At 51.2% G+C, this 15,198-nt stretch overlaps 1 protein-coding gene across 13 annotated transcripts in view; it reads right to left on the bottom strand.

Annotated features, from left to right (window-relative positions):
* Positions 1-15,198, bottom strand: part of MAML3 (mastermind like transcriptional coactivator 3) — a 273,944-nt gene that overhangs the window by 208,054 nt on the left and 50,692 nt on the right. For 9 of the 13 annotated variants that reach the window (XM_080590960.1, XM_080590970.1, XM_080590973.1 and 6 more), the window contains one exon: positions 11,959-15,174. The exons of 1 other annotated variant lie outside the window; for it this stretch is intronic. In XM_080590960.1, coding sequence (XP_080447086.1) covers positions 11,959-12,390 — 432 coding nt within the window. In that variant the 5' untranslated portion in view covers positions 12,391-15,174. Of the gene's footprint in view, positions 1-5,510; positions 5,655-11,958; positions 15,175-15,198 lie in introns of those variants that run through there. 3 more of the 13 variants (XM_080590965.1, XM_080590963.1, XM_080590962.1) reach the window with 3 other exon arrangements.

The raw sequence follows: 15,198 nt of genomic DNA, 5'->3' as shown, positions 1-15,198 counted from the left end.
AGCACATTCTGGCACCCTCTGGGACGAGGAAAGGTAGCTCTGTGACATAAGGTCCCTTACTGAAGTCCCACCATTATGTAGTTCAGTAATTAAGTAAAGTTGTCAGCTCAGTATTATGGCTGAAACATTCAAATACTGCATACAGAACTTATTTTTGTCATCTATCCAAACGCTAATAAAGTTCTCTCTAAAGCTGGAAAAGGCACCTTTTTGGATCATACAAATCCTATTACAAAGCATTCTCTAAAGAGCTTTTAAGGCATTCTTACGGAAAAATTTCAGTTGCTTTGCCTGAGATGGTAATGGCCCAAGTTGTGCAGGTCCAAGGAGGTCTGATGAAACATGGTATTAATTTTCAAGCTCACCTGTTTAACAGTATGCATCTAAATTAACCACCCCGATGACACGAAGTGCTAACCACCTGCTTCACACACCGTGGCACAGACAGGATAGCTCAGCCAACGACAGGATACGATTATGTCTATGGCTTATCGCCCTGTCAAATCTGTAAATCTTCCTGAAAACCCTTGCTGCTTGGTAGTGGTGTCTGACTTCAGGGACAGAAGCTCATCCTCTCCCTTCCAAAAATAAGAGGCTCTACCACCCAAGGGAAAGGAAATCTCTCATAGCTGTTCAGTAAAATAAGGCCTGCGGTGCACTCCTCAGCATTTCTCTCCAGATCCACCAGAAACCAGGAACACAGCCAGCCTCTGAACCACTGTAAACTACCTGAAATACTTTCCACTTGTTCCACTGGTTTGAGAAACATGCATTGCCTCCTACCTCCCACGGCAATCAAGTTTGGAAACTGGTTTACATTAGCAATGAATGGATACATCTAGGGAGAAAAATATATATATATTGAAATGTAGCTTGTTTTACCAAGATAAAGTAAATCCATCAGGAGAAAAAAAAATACCACACCACTTAACCAACTTTAGAAGTGTGCAAATAGGATTTGGACATAAAGGACTTAAAATACACACATCTGTTTGTTACTAACGTGAAAGAAGTTACTTGGGCAATAGCTTTCACGTGAACTGCTGCAGTCTGTTGGCAGCCTCCAAGACATATGCAACAGGTAACTACGAAAAGCAAGCCTGCTGTCTGCAGGTTCACATCTGCTGAGTAACTTTGTCATACAAATTCGTTATCCGTGCCACTGCAAACTGTTCCGAATTCCTCAGATCAGAGCAAAACCAAAACATCCCTCACCACCTAATTTAACTACAGTGCAGAAAACCACGTAGCACAATGCACTGTAATGCCCTCGCGGATTTAAGACCCACTTCCTCGGGTCTCTGCATTTCTGGTGCAGCACCTTCCTGCTTCTCCTTGCAAATGGGAAGCACGTGGCAGCACAGCAGGGGCAAACTTTTGTACCTACCACTCCTACGACTGCTGTCCTACAATGAACAGGACAGCAGTCCTGGAAACATGGGAGCGGAGACATGCCACGTCCCCATCAACATGCTCCTGTCGGTGTGGCAGGCTACAGGGAGGCAGACCGTGCTCAGTGAGGATGAAACCTTCAGCACACGGCAGCAAGACACGACTAAGCACATGGGAAGTGCACCGTTTTCCACAGGTAATAAAGCGCTTAATTTCCCTATCCTCCCCATTCCCACTGCTGCTAGAGAGACCACGAATGGCAGACCACGACGTGTAATTCAAATGCACTGAAGTTCCTCATTGCAATGGCTTCAAGAACTTCCAAGAAAAAAAGCAGAGCAAACAGTGTATTTTTCCCTAATTTCATCCTCAGATTAAGAATGTAAATCATTTTTAGGCAAATTTCTCCACAAGTTTCTAACTAAGCAAAACTGGCTTTGAAAGTAAGATATAAGCAACTAAGAACAGGATGGATATATATACATACATACATACAGGATATATACACACTTTTTTTTTGTTTTTGAAAGCACTATATGGCCTTTACGGAAGACAGCCTCACCATGATCCACCTGTGAGCACAATGGCTGCATTAGTATCCAGAGAGCTGCAGAGCTCTGTGATAAACTGCAGCACCATATATTTTTGACTTGCTCATCTGCACTCAGGCTACTAATCCATCTCTGCTAGGACAGCTGTAAGACAACTATACTGGATGTTGTACCTTTTTAAGCAGAAACAGGCAGCTCTGCTAAAATACACACACACAAAAAAAAACAAAACAACCACAATTAAACCAAAAGCAAGAAGATCCTGCCTAAATTATTGCAAGATTTCTGTCCTTGTGTATTAGGATATTAAGTGTATACGGATCTTGTCTAAGAAAAAAAATTATATTTGATATCACACTGATACAGCTCTAATAAAACAGATTATATTTTTAAACAGCTGCAAGCATTTAGTTTCCTGCCTTCACAACAGGAAAGACATTTGATTTTCAGCTTAAATCTTGAATCTTAAAACATGTAAGAACTGTATATTTTTTAAAAATGCATCTCTGAAATAATATGATTTTTTTCAAACAAGTTTGTTTATGCTACTTTTCTCTACAGAGGCCCATCCATATGACAATCACTGTTTTTACTTATTGGCCATCTTCCTGCCTTTACAAACATCTAAGTTTGTAAAGGAAGAGCTCAGAAGAGCTTCTCTTACCTTAAAAAATTAAAAATAAATTAAAAGCATTCCAAAAGCAGGGGGGGGAATTCTGAGGTGAAGTACTTTGGTGGAATTTCTGACATATCCTACCGTTACTTGAGCTGCCCAGCACAACTCACTCCTGCCACGACCCTTCTGAGCAAGCGAGCCAGTGCAAGTTAACTCCTTACGTGGCTTATGACATGTGCTCATTATGAGATCACCATCCACATCACACGTCACAGATCTGGGGAGGAAACAGTTTTGAAACCAGAAGCAACGTCTTCTCAAGTTAACTACTGGTGAAACTCAACATTTGAAACACACTGCGTCAGAAATACCGCTATCCCTAACGCTGTTGTCTACCTGCTGTGCTAACGGGTTGGGTTCTGATGAGCGAGTTAATTCTGAAATAAAACATCCAAGAAAGGGGGGGGGGGGGGATGAACAGAAGCACACCTCGAATCACCCATCCCTAACTTACTGTAAAACCAAGTCACCTATTCCAATCAGCATTCAAACTAAAGTTTCATGAAAAAATCCATTCAGAGAATTATAATTTATGTTATCTTTACTAATTCTCATATGACAAAGCTACAGAAGTTGCTCTGTGATTTTTTTCTCCTGGATTACTTGAATAAAAACCTTTGTCATATTGTCCAGAACTGGACTCTGACAGAAGGCAGATAAAACTATGCATGAGACAAGATGCTCTACCTTGGACTTGCCAGCTCACCTAAATATCACCTTAATCCCCTAAGCACGTCAAGACACCACATTCTGTGAATGGCAATACCATCCACGCAGGCCCTTCATAATTATTTTACCCTGTTTATTATTTTATGTGGAACTAAAAGGAGCGTAAGTGCATCTGAGCAGCCTGTATCACACTGCAAAGGTAAACCAAAATACTGTCTCACCTTGTTTTATCAAAAAGAGCAAAGTTGGTCAGTTTTACGGAAGGAAACCAGGAAATGAAATACAAACACTACTTTTTTCCTCACAGGAAGAAGAGGGACGACCTACCCGATGCAGGTGCCGTGGCCAGCGCTTGGACGCCTGCTTCGGAGACAGGCCGTTCCCCTCAGCCCCCTCAAGGCTCCGGGTCACCACCCCACCTTTGCAGGCACCAGCACCCCCAAAAACCTTCTGCAAGCGCCCTGCCAGGTGCTGCTGAAGCCTTTCACTCCCAGACTAACCACAGCCACACACAACCACCAGGTTTTCAACAGGTAACACACGCGGCCTCACCACCGGCTTAAAGCAGCATGGGATTTCACAGCAAAAAGGCAACACGAGACAGATTCGCCATCCCCGAGGAATCACTTTCTCAAGATAGCAGGTATTTGGACCCAAAATGAAGGAACAAAACAGCGTATTTCATGTGTTCAAATATCCATAGCAACTTTGGAGAGAGAGGGCCCGTGCCAGCTTCTTAGAGCCCTCTCCGGCGGTAAGGCTGCCATGCACTTCACCACAGTAACTGGTGAGGGGAAGCTTGTAACTTCGCTCCTCAAAATCAGTTTTGGTTTTGCTACTCCACACTCAGAAGTCTCCATTGTCAGCACCCGCTGCTGGCATTTCCCACAACAGAAGTGTTACTGAGAAGGGCAGCGAACCCTGGTGTAAATACCAAGGTAGAAAGTGTTTAAGAAATGAAATGAAGGAGAGAAAATAAATGGATTTTTCTTCCTGTTTTGCATTATGTAGAATACACATTAAAACGTGTTAGAAAAAGACAACTCCTCCAAGTGAAAAAACATAAAGCCAGTTTTTCTGAGGGTAATTTTCAAAACTGCAGCAATCCAGACCTTAAATAATCTCATGCTAGCAAGTTTGTAGGCTAAAAGTTACTTATGCCATCAAAGAATGAAAACAGATAGCACTGTAACCTCTGCATGGCATCTCCACTTTCACTGGAATGCAAAGATCACAAGCTCAGCCCAGAAATTTCCTGTAATGCAAGGATCCACAGATGATTTTGAACCATTACTTCACATCCAGCGAAGGATTACACGCCAGAGCACTCCAGCCCATTTGGAGCTCGGGATGGCTGCTATTCAGTCACAGAAGCCTGCAGCAAAAGTATGAGTTCGCTAAAGTCTTCAAGGCTACCTGCTTCAATGAGAACCAAAGCTATGTTGAACAAATAAAGATAATGCTTGCCAAAAACATCATTAAAAATTGGTTGTTCAACATTTGCAGCGGTTTTCCCTGTGCTGCCTCACTTATGCCCTGGAATGCAACCCAGGGCAATCAGAACAACAGCCACCAGCTTCTGGGACCGAAATGAACAACAGCAAAAATCACATCTGAAATGTAACAATCTTTTTAGCAGTCCAAAGACAACTATTGCCAGCTAAGATATAGTTTAAGGTCGTTTTCTCAAATACTAGAGCATCTGTAACCACAATATTCTGCATAATCAGAAGTGATAGGAAATGCTACGATTTCTCTCTTGGCTAAGTGCTGCTCTATCCTCCTTAAGGAAGTGTCTTAAACGATTAAAAAAAAACTCCAATACTTTTCATAACTCTTCCACTCTCTCATCTGCCATAACCAACTCCCTTCCTCCCTTCGATTAAACACAATGAACAAGTGCCATAATATCACCGTGGATTAGATATGAGCCAAAGCAAAAAAGGAAGCTGAAAATACAGAAAATGGATACATATCTGTGAATCTTAAACTTATCATTCCTGTACATCCCCTTCCACCAGCAGCACTGATCGCTGGTCTCCCTCCAACCTTACAAATCCTTACAGCACAAATCCTTCACTTTGTCATTTAGAGCACAGTATAAAAGCCAGTCTACATGCACGTGTACTGGTCTGTATAAATACAGCTACGTGGGCACGTTGGCTGCTTGTTGTGATAAGGGGGGTCAGAGTCAAGCCGGGGACCAATTCTCTGTTCCTTACCTAGGCATGCAGCATCCCAGGGCTCTCTGAACAGGCTAGAGATTTTTCAGAAGCAGCATGAAGACAGAGCAGGAAGGGTACCCCTGCGCTGAGGTATTTATGGCTGCTTGTCCGAATCCCCTGGCCTGAGGAAAATGAAGCTGTAATTGCCTTATTCAACCCCCTGCACAGCACATAGTTAAAGCAATGCAGGGAGGAGTCCCTAGTGTGAAGAAGGGAGGAGGGCACGAGGCAGAACCCAGCAGCCCCACCTGCAACCAGTTAAAAATCAGCTCCACCAAGCTTCAATCGCTGAGCACTGAGGACCTTACAGAACAGAGCCCAACATGAACACCTTATAGAAAACGGCCCTGGTAAAAAAAATATGGGAAAGAAAACGTGGGAACTGTTGGTCTTTCTGTTTATTAGTTTACTTATTCTGAAAGTCATAACTTCAACCCTCTTTTGTGCTCCATGCATGCTGTGGTTGTGCAGAACTGACAAGCAAACAGCAACCGATCATCTCCGCTGCCAGCAGCCTGAACAGTTACAGACATCTACAGAAAATGCACGGAGACTACGGGTGGACTTGTCTCTTCCCTCAGGTCAACTAAACAATAAAGTATTCATATCTTCTTACCAATTACACTGTATGTGGTGGCAAACAAAATCGATGTGAAAGAGGGAAGTCTCGAAAGAAAGCAGCTCAGCCCCTTCCTGTAGGCAAAAGAAAAAAATCAGCCGCTGCTATCTCATTAGCCACTGCGAGTTTAAAAAGACATTTTCTCTTACCCCCTGTAAAAGTGGGTTTCCAGCATTCAAAAAGCAAACAACAGCAGACTACAAACATTGTGGAACTGAAGCACGTGAGGGGGAAGCAAAAGAGTGATCAAAATTATATGATTTTATGATTCACCATCTTAGACAAACTAGGAAAATAAATACTTCAGATTGCTAAGCCTCCCCAATTCCCACTGCACGTACAAGTATGTTGCTTATCTGAACAGCCTGCGAGATCCCTGACTGGAAAACTGATTGCAGGTTCAAAACTTCAGCCTGAGACTGTACTTCACATTTCAATGCAGAAAACAGTGTACTTGAAGGATTCCAGTCAGCAGTTCCTGGCTGTCAGACCTGTCCTTAAACCTCTGCTAATCCAAGCACATCTCTCCCATGAATTATACGTACTGGAGTAATATGCAAGCAAATGGCACGTACACGCGAGTGTTTAAGGAAAAATGAATTCTGACTTCTGCTGCTTCTCGCAGTCTTTCCCGTGCCAGTGCCTGAATTAAGGGACAGAAGAATCACATCCACCTACCCCGGCGTTAGTTAGCCTGGTTAAAAAAAACGTATGCTAGCAGGTAAGCATGTTTCAGCTAACACGTCCGATACGTCTGTCCTGGTATAAGGGCGAAGTTTCACAACAGGATTAAGGTGTTGTAAGACTGTGCTGCCCATGGGAGGGACAGTCAAACAAACCATGGCTCTGACCCAGCTGAACACTAACCCAGAAGAAAAGAAAAAAAAAAAAACGTTTCCGTCCTCCCTACCCGCTCGGTAGGTCGAGCCAGCTGACAGCGGAGCGACACGAGCAAAGGCTAGCACTGGCAAAGGGAGGCGGCAAGAAAACACGGCCACTGACAAGAGCATGAAAGATGAGACTTCCTCGGTGGCGGCAGCTCAGATTTACACCAGCTTAAGCCACGTGTGAAACCTTAAGCTTTAGGTCAAGTTACCACAAATTTAGGTTAACCTAAATGCGACCAATTGTCCCAACACAATCACGTGTTAATATTTTTGGCTCTGCGTTAGCAGAATGAGTTTTGGACACGTTCCAGCTAGAGTCATTCTTCCTGAACTTCACAACGCCTAAAACTTCACTCCGGGACTTCTAACACGTGCTGTTTGTCAGGCTGAAGCGTGGATTTCACCATGGCTGGCTACTACAGTATGTCAAAACACAACTTTTCCTGCTCCAGCTACGGCTCGTAATGACCCAGCCCACTATCTTTTAGAGAGACACTTTCAGTCGGAGCACACGAAGGTCACGAAGGACTAGTAGTGCTTGAAGCGAAGAGTCTCTCCATTCCTTTCCATTTGCTAAGCTGGAATCTATTGTGCTGACGAGCTGCAAAAGGAGGTCAACGCAAGAACTCCTTGTCCTAGAGGACAGCAATCGCACGGGAGCATCAAGCATGAGTTGGTATGAAAAGGAGAAGAAAAATGGGAGAGGCTGTGGAATAAGAAAGATCCACCCTTAGAGGAAGAGCAAAATAAAAAGGGTTGCACGATGACTCCTTCCATGAGGCATATGAAAAATAAGAAGTGTTGTTGGCCTGGTATTTAATTCTGGTATCATCCCAGTTTTGCATTAACTATTGACTTTACCCCAGCGCGAACAAGATCAGACATAGCTTACAAACGAAGAGATGTTTCAGCCTATTTAGTCATCAGGCATCAGTAAGGACTGCAGCATTTGACCTCTTCTGGAAAATAAGAAGTATCCAAAATACTATTTTTCCTTTTCATCTTTGCAATCCTAGAGAAATAGACCTTTCCTACCACGTAACCGATAAACTCCTGAGCGTGCAGAGTGAGTTACACCATGACACCGCCTGAGGAATAGCACAAGAGCTGTGCTCAGGTGTATGAAGGCACACGATAACTACAGCAAGGTGCGCCATCAATACAGCAGGTGTAAGCTTTAAAAAACTGCTCGCAAGACCGACGGCGTTATTCAACATTCGATATCTTGAATAAAATTAGCTATGAGTCACTGAGAGAAACCAAGAAGTTATGCATTCCACTGGGGATACCTTTTACAAGAAAAAGGAGAAAGGAAGGGGGAAACTACTTCCCTGTGCTGGAGTATCCGCCAACGGGGAGGAGACGCAGCCAGATTTCTGTAATTCTGAGCGTGCCATTCTGTCCCGAGGCAAAGCAGGCTGAAGGGACCGGCCTGCCCATCTCCCTTCCCTCAGGTAGAAGAGCAACGTGACCATTGACTTCCATGAGGCAGCACGTTAGCCCAGGACGGGTAAAAAGCAGTATTGGAAAATACTGTGTTTGCCAGCCGTGTTTTCTCTAACTCTAAACTAATTCCGAATTGGCATAGTTATGCCTTGGCAGGGGAACAGAAAAGATGATCTAATAGGTCATTTGACTTCCGTCACTAATTTCTATGATCTAAATAACATTTTATGGTGTTTAAAACTCAGTTTCCGAAGGGCTGGTTTTAGGGTTAGGAATGGTCGGTTTGACAGTGGCTATCAAGCCCATAACGATGCTAAATCAGAAAAGAGTTGAGAGCTTTTAAAAAAGGAAAAAGTAGCTCCAGATCCTTTTTATGTTACAGTAGAGCTCAAATGCAAATCAACGTGCATCGGAAGGTCAATGTGGTAATTACAGAAGTTGCGTTTCACCAGGCAAAAAAACGACAAGAACAGCCAATAAGAAGAGCAGCGTCAGGGATAAGCCAGAGAGGCGATTTCACTTGGCAATATGTATATTATATCCACTATTATACACTAAATATTTATTATTTATATTATACAGACACACATATATCACTTCTGAACCACGCTCACACAATACCAGGGATGCAGAGCCAGAAAACTCTTGCACTTAAAGCAGGAACTGAGAAGGCAGATTAGCTCACAAAGAACCAAAGCACTGAAATAATGCGCTGATGTTTCCTGGAACCAGTCCGAAGATGAGTAACAGAGTTTTGGATGGCCTGCAAATTTTCCCCATACTTCTTTTGAAAGCCTAGCTGGTACAGCATTCTAATAATCCAACTCAAAAGCACGGAAAACAACTTTGGCTTTTGCCAGGTTGGACTGGGGGGAAAAAAAAAAAAAAGTTCTCCCTGCTATTTATAAAGAATTTTTGTGCACATCCCAATCGATGCCTGCATGGGAGCAAACTAGTGTTGAAACCCTGAAACCCACTGTTCTCCTCAAGTAGGATAGGCTAAAACAGCTATAAATTGAGATACTCCAAAATTCAGCCAGTGAAAGCTCGGTCTGTATCAAGACACAAATTTAGCGTAGATCAGCACTTTACGAAATATAGGCGAGCCTATGCTCCTACGTGCCTTTTCAAAAAAAGGCTCCCATTGATAACTGCCTGTCAGTTGACACAGAGTCCTAAACAGTGGAAAATGCATAATCCCTTTCATGAACTCAGGGAGCGAGGGTGCACCCCGTGGGGGTGGTGACAAGGAGCACTGTACGCGCCGGAGAGTTCCTACTCCGTCCAATGAAGAAAATCAGAGCGCGTGTCTTTCAACGACGATCGCCTTCTACAGATGCCTTTTACCCACCTTTTGGGAGGGTCTGCTGGGCACCTCACTGCCCGGCCCCCTGTCTCTGAATTTGGAGGGGGGCACGCACACGCTCCAGTAATACTTTCCTTGGATTTGCCTTGCCCTCCTGATGAAAAAGCATTGCAGACGGTGTTTCTCACTGCATTTGTTGTCGTTGAGTCCTAACTGACTGCCTCAGCTCCAGAACGTGCACTTTAATAACGGGAGGGAAGGATTTAACGATGGTTTTGTGCGAGGAGTAACGCGCCAGCAGACCCGTAGGATTGTGTCACTGTGAACCTCTCAGCTGGAGGTCACCAGAGAATAGAGAAAGGGAGAAAACCCCAATGTGTTGTTTTGTGTTTTCTCAAGCCGGAATGAAATATTATATAAAGTTGAACCGTTTCATTAAATGGAAATCACGATGCATTTCAACTATGAAACTTAGCAAACTTGTGATTGTCAGAAGTGAAGAACTTTGTTTGTACCATAAAAGTCTCAAAGAGAATACCTTCCAGTTGCTCTGAAAGGAGCAGTTTCCCAGGTTTTAAGTACAACTTTCACGTGCCTATGAAGGTACTCATGTTCTCAGGTGTTAGCCAGATATCGTAATCGACACTCTACAGGTGAAACGCAGCAGATCATACTTCCAATTTTTGCTACAACGCTTCTTGCAAATGCTCCTAAAAACCCAGCGGCTGGTGGGAAAGGGTCCCTTCCGATAAAGCGCTGGGGTTTCTCTTTAAGCTCAGAGCGCCGTGCACGCCAAGCGGAGATAAATGGCGTGCGGGCTGCCAGCTCCGGCACAGCCGCAGCTCCGGCCCCGCCGTTTGCGTGCCCTCCCCTGCAGCCGGGCTTCCCCCGCCGCGCCGCAGATCCCTGGCGGCGGCAGCCGGGGCCGCCTGCCCTGCTCTGCCCACTTTGCTTCCCCAACTTTCGCACCTTGCGCATCCCCCCCCGGCCCCCGGAGGGGAACGGGAAGGGGGAGGCAGCGACTCGCTCGGCTCGCTCGGGGCCGCCCGGCTCTTCCCCGGGGGGGACCCGGGAGAGCCCAGAGGAGGCGGAGGAGCCGCCAGGAAGGCGGCGAGATGTCAGGGAGGCTGCTCCGCTTCCTGCTGGCCAGGCTCCCCCCCGGGCGGCTCCCGGGCGGCGGGGCGGGATGCTGGGGGGGGATTAGGGGCGCACACACACACACACACACACGCACACACACGGCGCCCAGCTTTTGTCTGCCGCCGGCCGGCCCCGTCCCCACCTCCCCGCCCGGGGCGGACAAAGCGGCCGGCAGCGGGCCGGGGGCGAAGGGGACGCGGAGGGACGGGACGGGGATGGGACGGGACGGGGACGGGATGGAAATGGGACGGGGAGGCCGCCCCCCGCCGCTCCGTCACGGTTCCCCCCGCGGGGGCCGGCGGCAGCTGCCGCCCTGCGGGACCCCCCCGCGCGGCAGGGGAGGGAGCGAGGGAGGGACGTGCGGGGCTTGTAAACCACACGCCTCCTCTCCTCCTCTCCTCCTCCTCCTCCTCCTCCCCGCCGGGCTCCGCCGCCCATTGTGCGCCCTGCAGACGGCGAGGCCGCGGCTGCCCCCTGCCCGGGAGAGGACGGGGGGGGGGGCTCCGGGACACCCGGGCGCTGCCCCCCCGGAGCCATGCCGAGCCGTGCCGCCGGCCGCGACCTGCTATAAATAAGGCCGGCGCTGGCAGCGGGTCGCGGCTCCCCCCGCGCCGCCTTTGATTATTCATCATGGGAGCGGGCTGGGAGTGGGAAACTCCGCTTCCTACTCGCGGCTCCGCTCCGTGCGGCTCAGCCCCCGCCCCCTGCCCCCCCCCCCCCCCCCCCCCCCCCCCGCCGCTCGCCGAGCTCCTTAAAACCCGAGCAAACTTTAGGAAGCGGCTGAGCGCAGCCTGCTCTCGCCTGGGGCGCCGGCTGCCGGCCTCTCCCGGCGGCGGGGAGCGGAGCCCCGCGCCCCAAAACACGCACCCCACGGCCCCGCTCCCCCCACCCCCCCAAAAAAAAAATATAAAAACACAACAAAAAGTTTGCTCGCTCCATGCAAGTTGCGCGAACGCCCCCCCCCGCCCCCCCCCCACACACGCTCCGTGCCCGAGGCCGAGCCTCCCTCCCCTCCGGTGGGGGGCCCGTGCCGCCCCCTGCCCTTACCATGATCAGCGTGTGGTTCCTCTGCTCCGCCGCGGCGGGCTCGGCATCCTGCTGCTGCTTGCCCTGCTGCTGCTGCTGCTGCTGCTGCTTGGCGCCCGTCTTCTTGGCCCTCTGCTCCAGCGTCCTCTGGTAGAGGCTCACCGTGTCCCTGCGCTCCAGCTCCAGCTGCTCCGCCTGGGCTTGCTGGTACCTGCTCTCGCAGCTGACATGGTGCCGCCGGCAGCCCTCGATGCGCTGCCGCAGCCGCTCCACCACCGTGCTGTGCTTGGGGACGCCGCCGCCGGCAGCATTGTTCCCGGGGGCGGCGGCGGGCGGGCCGTGGGGGGCGCCGCCGACCCCGAGAGCGGCCCCGCCGAGCCCGCCGCCCAGGTTATTGTTGATGCAGATGCCCCCGCCGTTGGAGGCGGCGGCGGGGGCCGCGAAATCCCCCATCGCCTGCCCCGCGCGCACTATTTTGGAAGAAGTTTGGAGCCTGCCCCCGGCGCGCACGCAGTCCCCTCCGGGGTCCCGGCGGGATACTTTTCAGAGGGCCGCCGGGGGGAGGAGGGGGCGCCGGCATGTAGCGGGCGAGCGGCGAGCCCCGGCGAGCGTCCCTCCTCGCCCCCAGCCAATCCCCCTCGAGGCTCTCCAAAACATGAAGCGGGGAGCGAGCGGCGGCGGGGGGGGGAGAGGAGGAGGAGGAGGAGAGGGAGGAGGAGGAGGAGGAGGGAGGGAGGGAGGGAGGGAGGAAGGCGGCGAGCGGAGGTGCCGGGAGGTTATCGCCGGCGGCGCGGCCACCCGCACGGCCAGCTGTGCTGCTGCTGCTGCTCCTGCTGCCGCTGCCGGTGCTGCTGCTGCTGCTGCTGGGGCGGCCGCCCCCGGGCGCTACGGGGCCGCTGCCTGCCCCCCATCGCCCATCGCCGCGGGACCGCCTCCTGCCCCCGGACACCGCTCCGCCGCCGGGGAGCGAGCCGCATGCACGCGCGCGGGGACGCGGGGACGCGCGCCCCCCCCCACCCCCGGTTCTCCGCCGGGCACGCGCCGCGCGCCCCCCCGGCATGGAGCGGGGCGGGGGGGCCGGCGCCGGGGCTCCCCGCCTAGAGAAAAGTTTTGGGGCCGCCGCCGCGCCGCGCCCGCTGCCCGCCCGGCCGCATACCGGCGGGGGGGAGCCCGGCGAGCGCCCGCGGGGCCGGGGCCGGGGCCGAGGCCGGGGTCGGGGCCGGGGGGGGCAGCAGCAGCAGCGAGGCTCCGGGGCGCTGCCCCAGCGCCGAGCCCGTGCCGCGCCGCTCCGCTCTGCGCGCTGCTGCTGCTGCTGCTGCTCCTGCCGCCGCTCCTGCCACCATCACAATGATCGAGCGCCCTCCTCCTCCTCCTCCTCCCGCCGTGCCCGCGCAGCGCTAGCAGGACGGCGGCGGCTCCCCCGGGCCGGCGGGGAGGCAGACCCGGGGACGCGGTGCAAAACCCGGCGCGGAGCCGCCCGGCAGGAGCGGACGGCTCCCCCCGCACGGCTCCCCGCGGCCGGAGGGGGCCCGCACCCCCCGGAGGGCTCCCCCGGGCCGCGGGGCTCCTGCCCGCGGGGACGCCCCCCCCGTTCTCCTAAGGGGGATCGGGAACCGGGGAGCACGGGGCGCGGGGCGCTGCTCCGCAGCCGGCTTTGTCTGCTCCAGCCGCTCGGCGGGTGACATTTGCTTTTCGCCTCGTCCCCATCGCGGCGGCGACGGCACCGGCCGGCCGCACCTTGCGAGGCCCCCCCGGGACCAAGGGGCCTGCCTGCCCCCCTCTCCCCCCTCCCAACTTTCCTTCAGCAGCAGCCCGAGGAGCGCAGCTGCCGGCTGCTCCCGGCACTCGCCCCTCGCTCAGCACGCGGGGAGCAGCCCCAGCTGTGCTCGGGGGGGGGCTGCGAGCCCTGCCTCGCTTGCGGGGGACCTCTTCAGTCCTCCCTCCGGCCCCAAAACACCCCTGCGTTGCTCTCCTGCAGACAAACGCGCGTAAAAAGGCCGAATGCGAGGGCCGGCGGGGAGACCCGGGGGCTGTCCTGGTGGTTTTTGTGGAAGCGGAGTGCCGGCAGGCCAGCGCCTCGGCCGGCGCCGCTCAGGTTGAACTTCCCAGTACTTTTTTGGGCTCCTCCGCAGTGCCCCCTGCAGCCCGCAGCCGGCACGCAGACAGCTCGCTGCAGCGCTGCTCCGAGCCCAGCTCTGCCGGGACACCGAGACACGCCGGAGGGCTGCCGGTTATCCCCGTGCTGTTACTGCTACTTGTAGGGGCTGCCCCCTGGGGCATGTCCCAGCAGCTGTCTTGTTTTCCTCACGACTAACAATATGCATCGCTTCTCAGGCCACACGGAGTAACACATCCCAAACTTTCCGCGTTCTGCTTGGGCAGCGAGCACGACATGCTATATCAAGTGCATGCTGCATTGCTAGAGAATTAAATTCCAGCATACTCTGAATTTAGGCTTTTTTTTGTTGTTGTTAAGTCTCTCATCTACCTATTTTGCTTCCGCCAGGGGACGATGATTTGAGCAACAGGTTGGTAGTAACCAAAGCGCTTAATGTTTGAAGTCTTGCAAACAGATGCATCATCAGGTCTGTGAAAAACATCTGAATACGTTCTAAAAACGGTTGATTCTGATCAAAAGACACGTTTGAACTGGCTGAGGTTGAAACAAAGCCGAGCAAAATTGTAGCCCTCTGTTTCCCCATTCATGTTAAGAGCAAAAGTGGTGATACTTGCATTAGTCTACAGTGCAACCTTGTAGAAGACAGCACTATCCCTGTGTCTAAAGACAATCAACAGAATTAGCACTTCATAAAAACGTCCATTACCTGTGTCATTTTGCAGTCGTCATTCAGAACCCAGGAGCTACAAGTAATAATTTTCATCCAACAGGAGAGTTTTCTTTTTAAAACCAAGTCCTGAATGGCAATTGTAAAGCAGCATAATAGAGATGAGATTTCACAGTTCATTTTTGCGTTGCTTTTATTTTAAGGATACTTACACAAACAATTACCGGCTTCTGAAGAAACACGGCCAAAAACTGCTATTTAGGGAACTATTTAAATTCAATTTTTGCAAAGGACAACGTTTCTGCTAAGCCAGCGAGTCTGAATAAATACAAGCTGAAAAGAAAACGTCAGGTTGGAGCTTGGACAAGGCAAGGAGAGAGACTTCAGTGCTCTTCTGCTACCGCCTGTCGTCATCCAAACAGATGTTCCTCGCAGCCTTGACCAAACAACTCTGTAATCAGACACAAGCACAGAC

The sequence above is a fragment of the Anser brachyrhynchus genome, assembly GCF_964034855.1.
Source record: "Anser brachyrhynchus genome assembly, chromosome: 4".
Lineage (NCBI taxonomy): Eukaryota > Metazoa > Chordata > Aves > Anseriformes > Anatidae > Anser > Anser brachyrhynchus.
The sequence above is the reverse complement of the archived record's forward strand: the minus strand, read 5'-3'. Positions and strand labels throughout refer to the sequence as shown.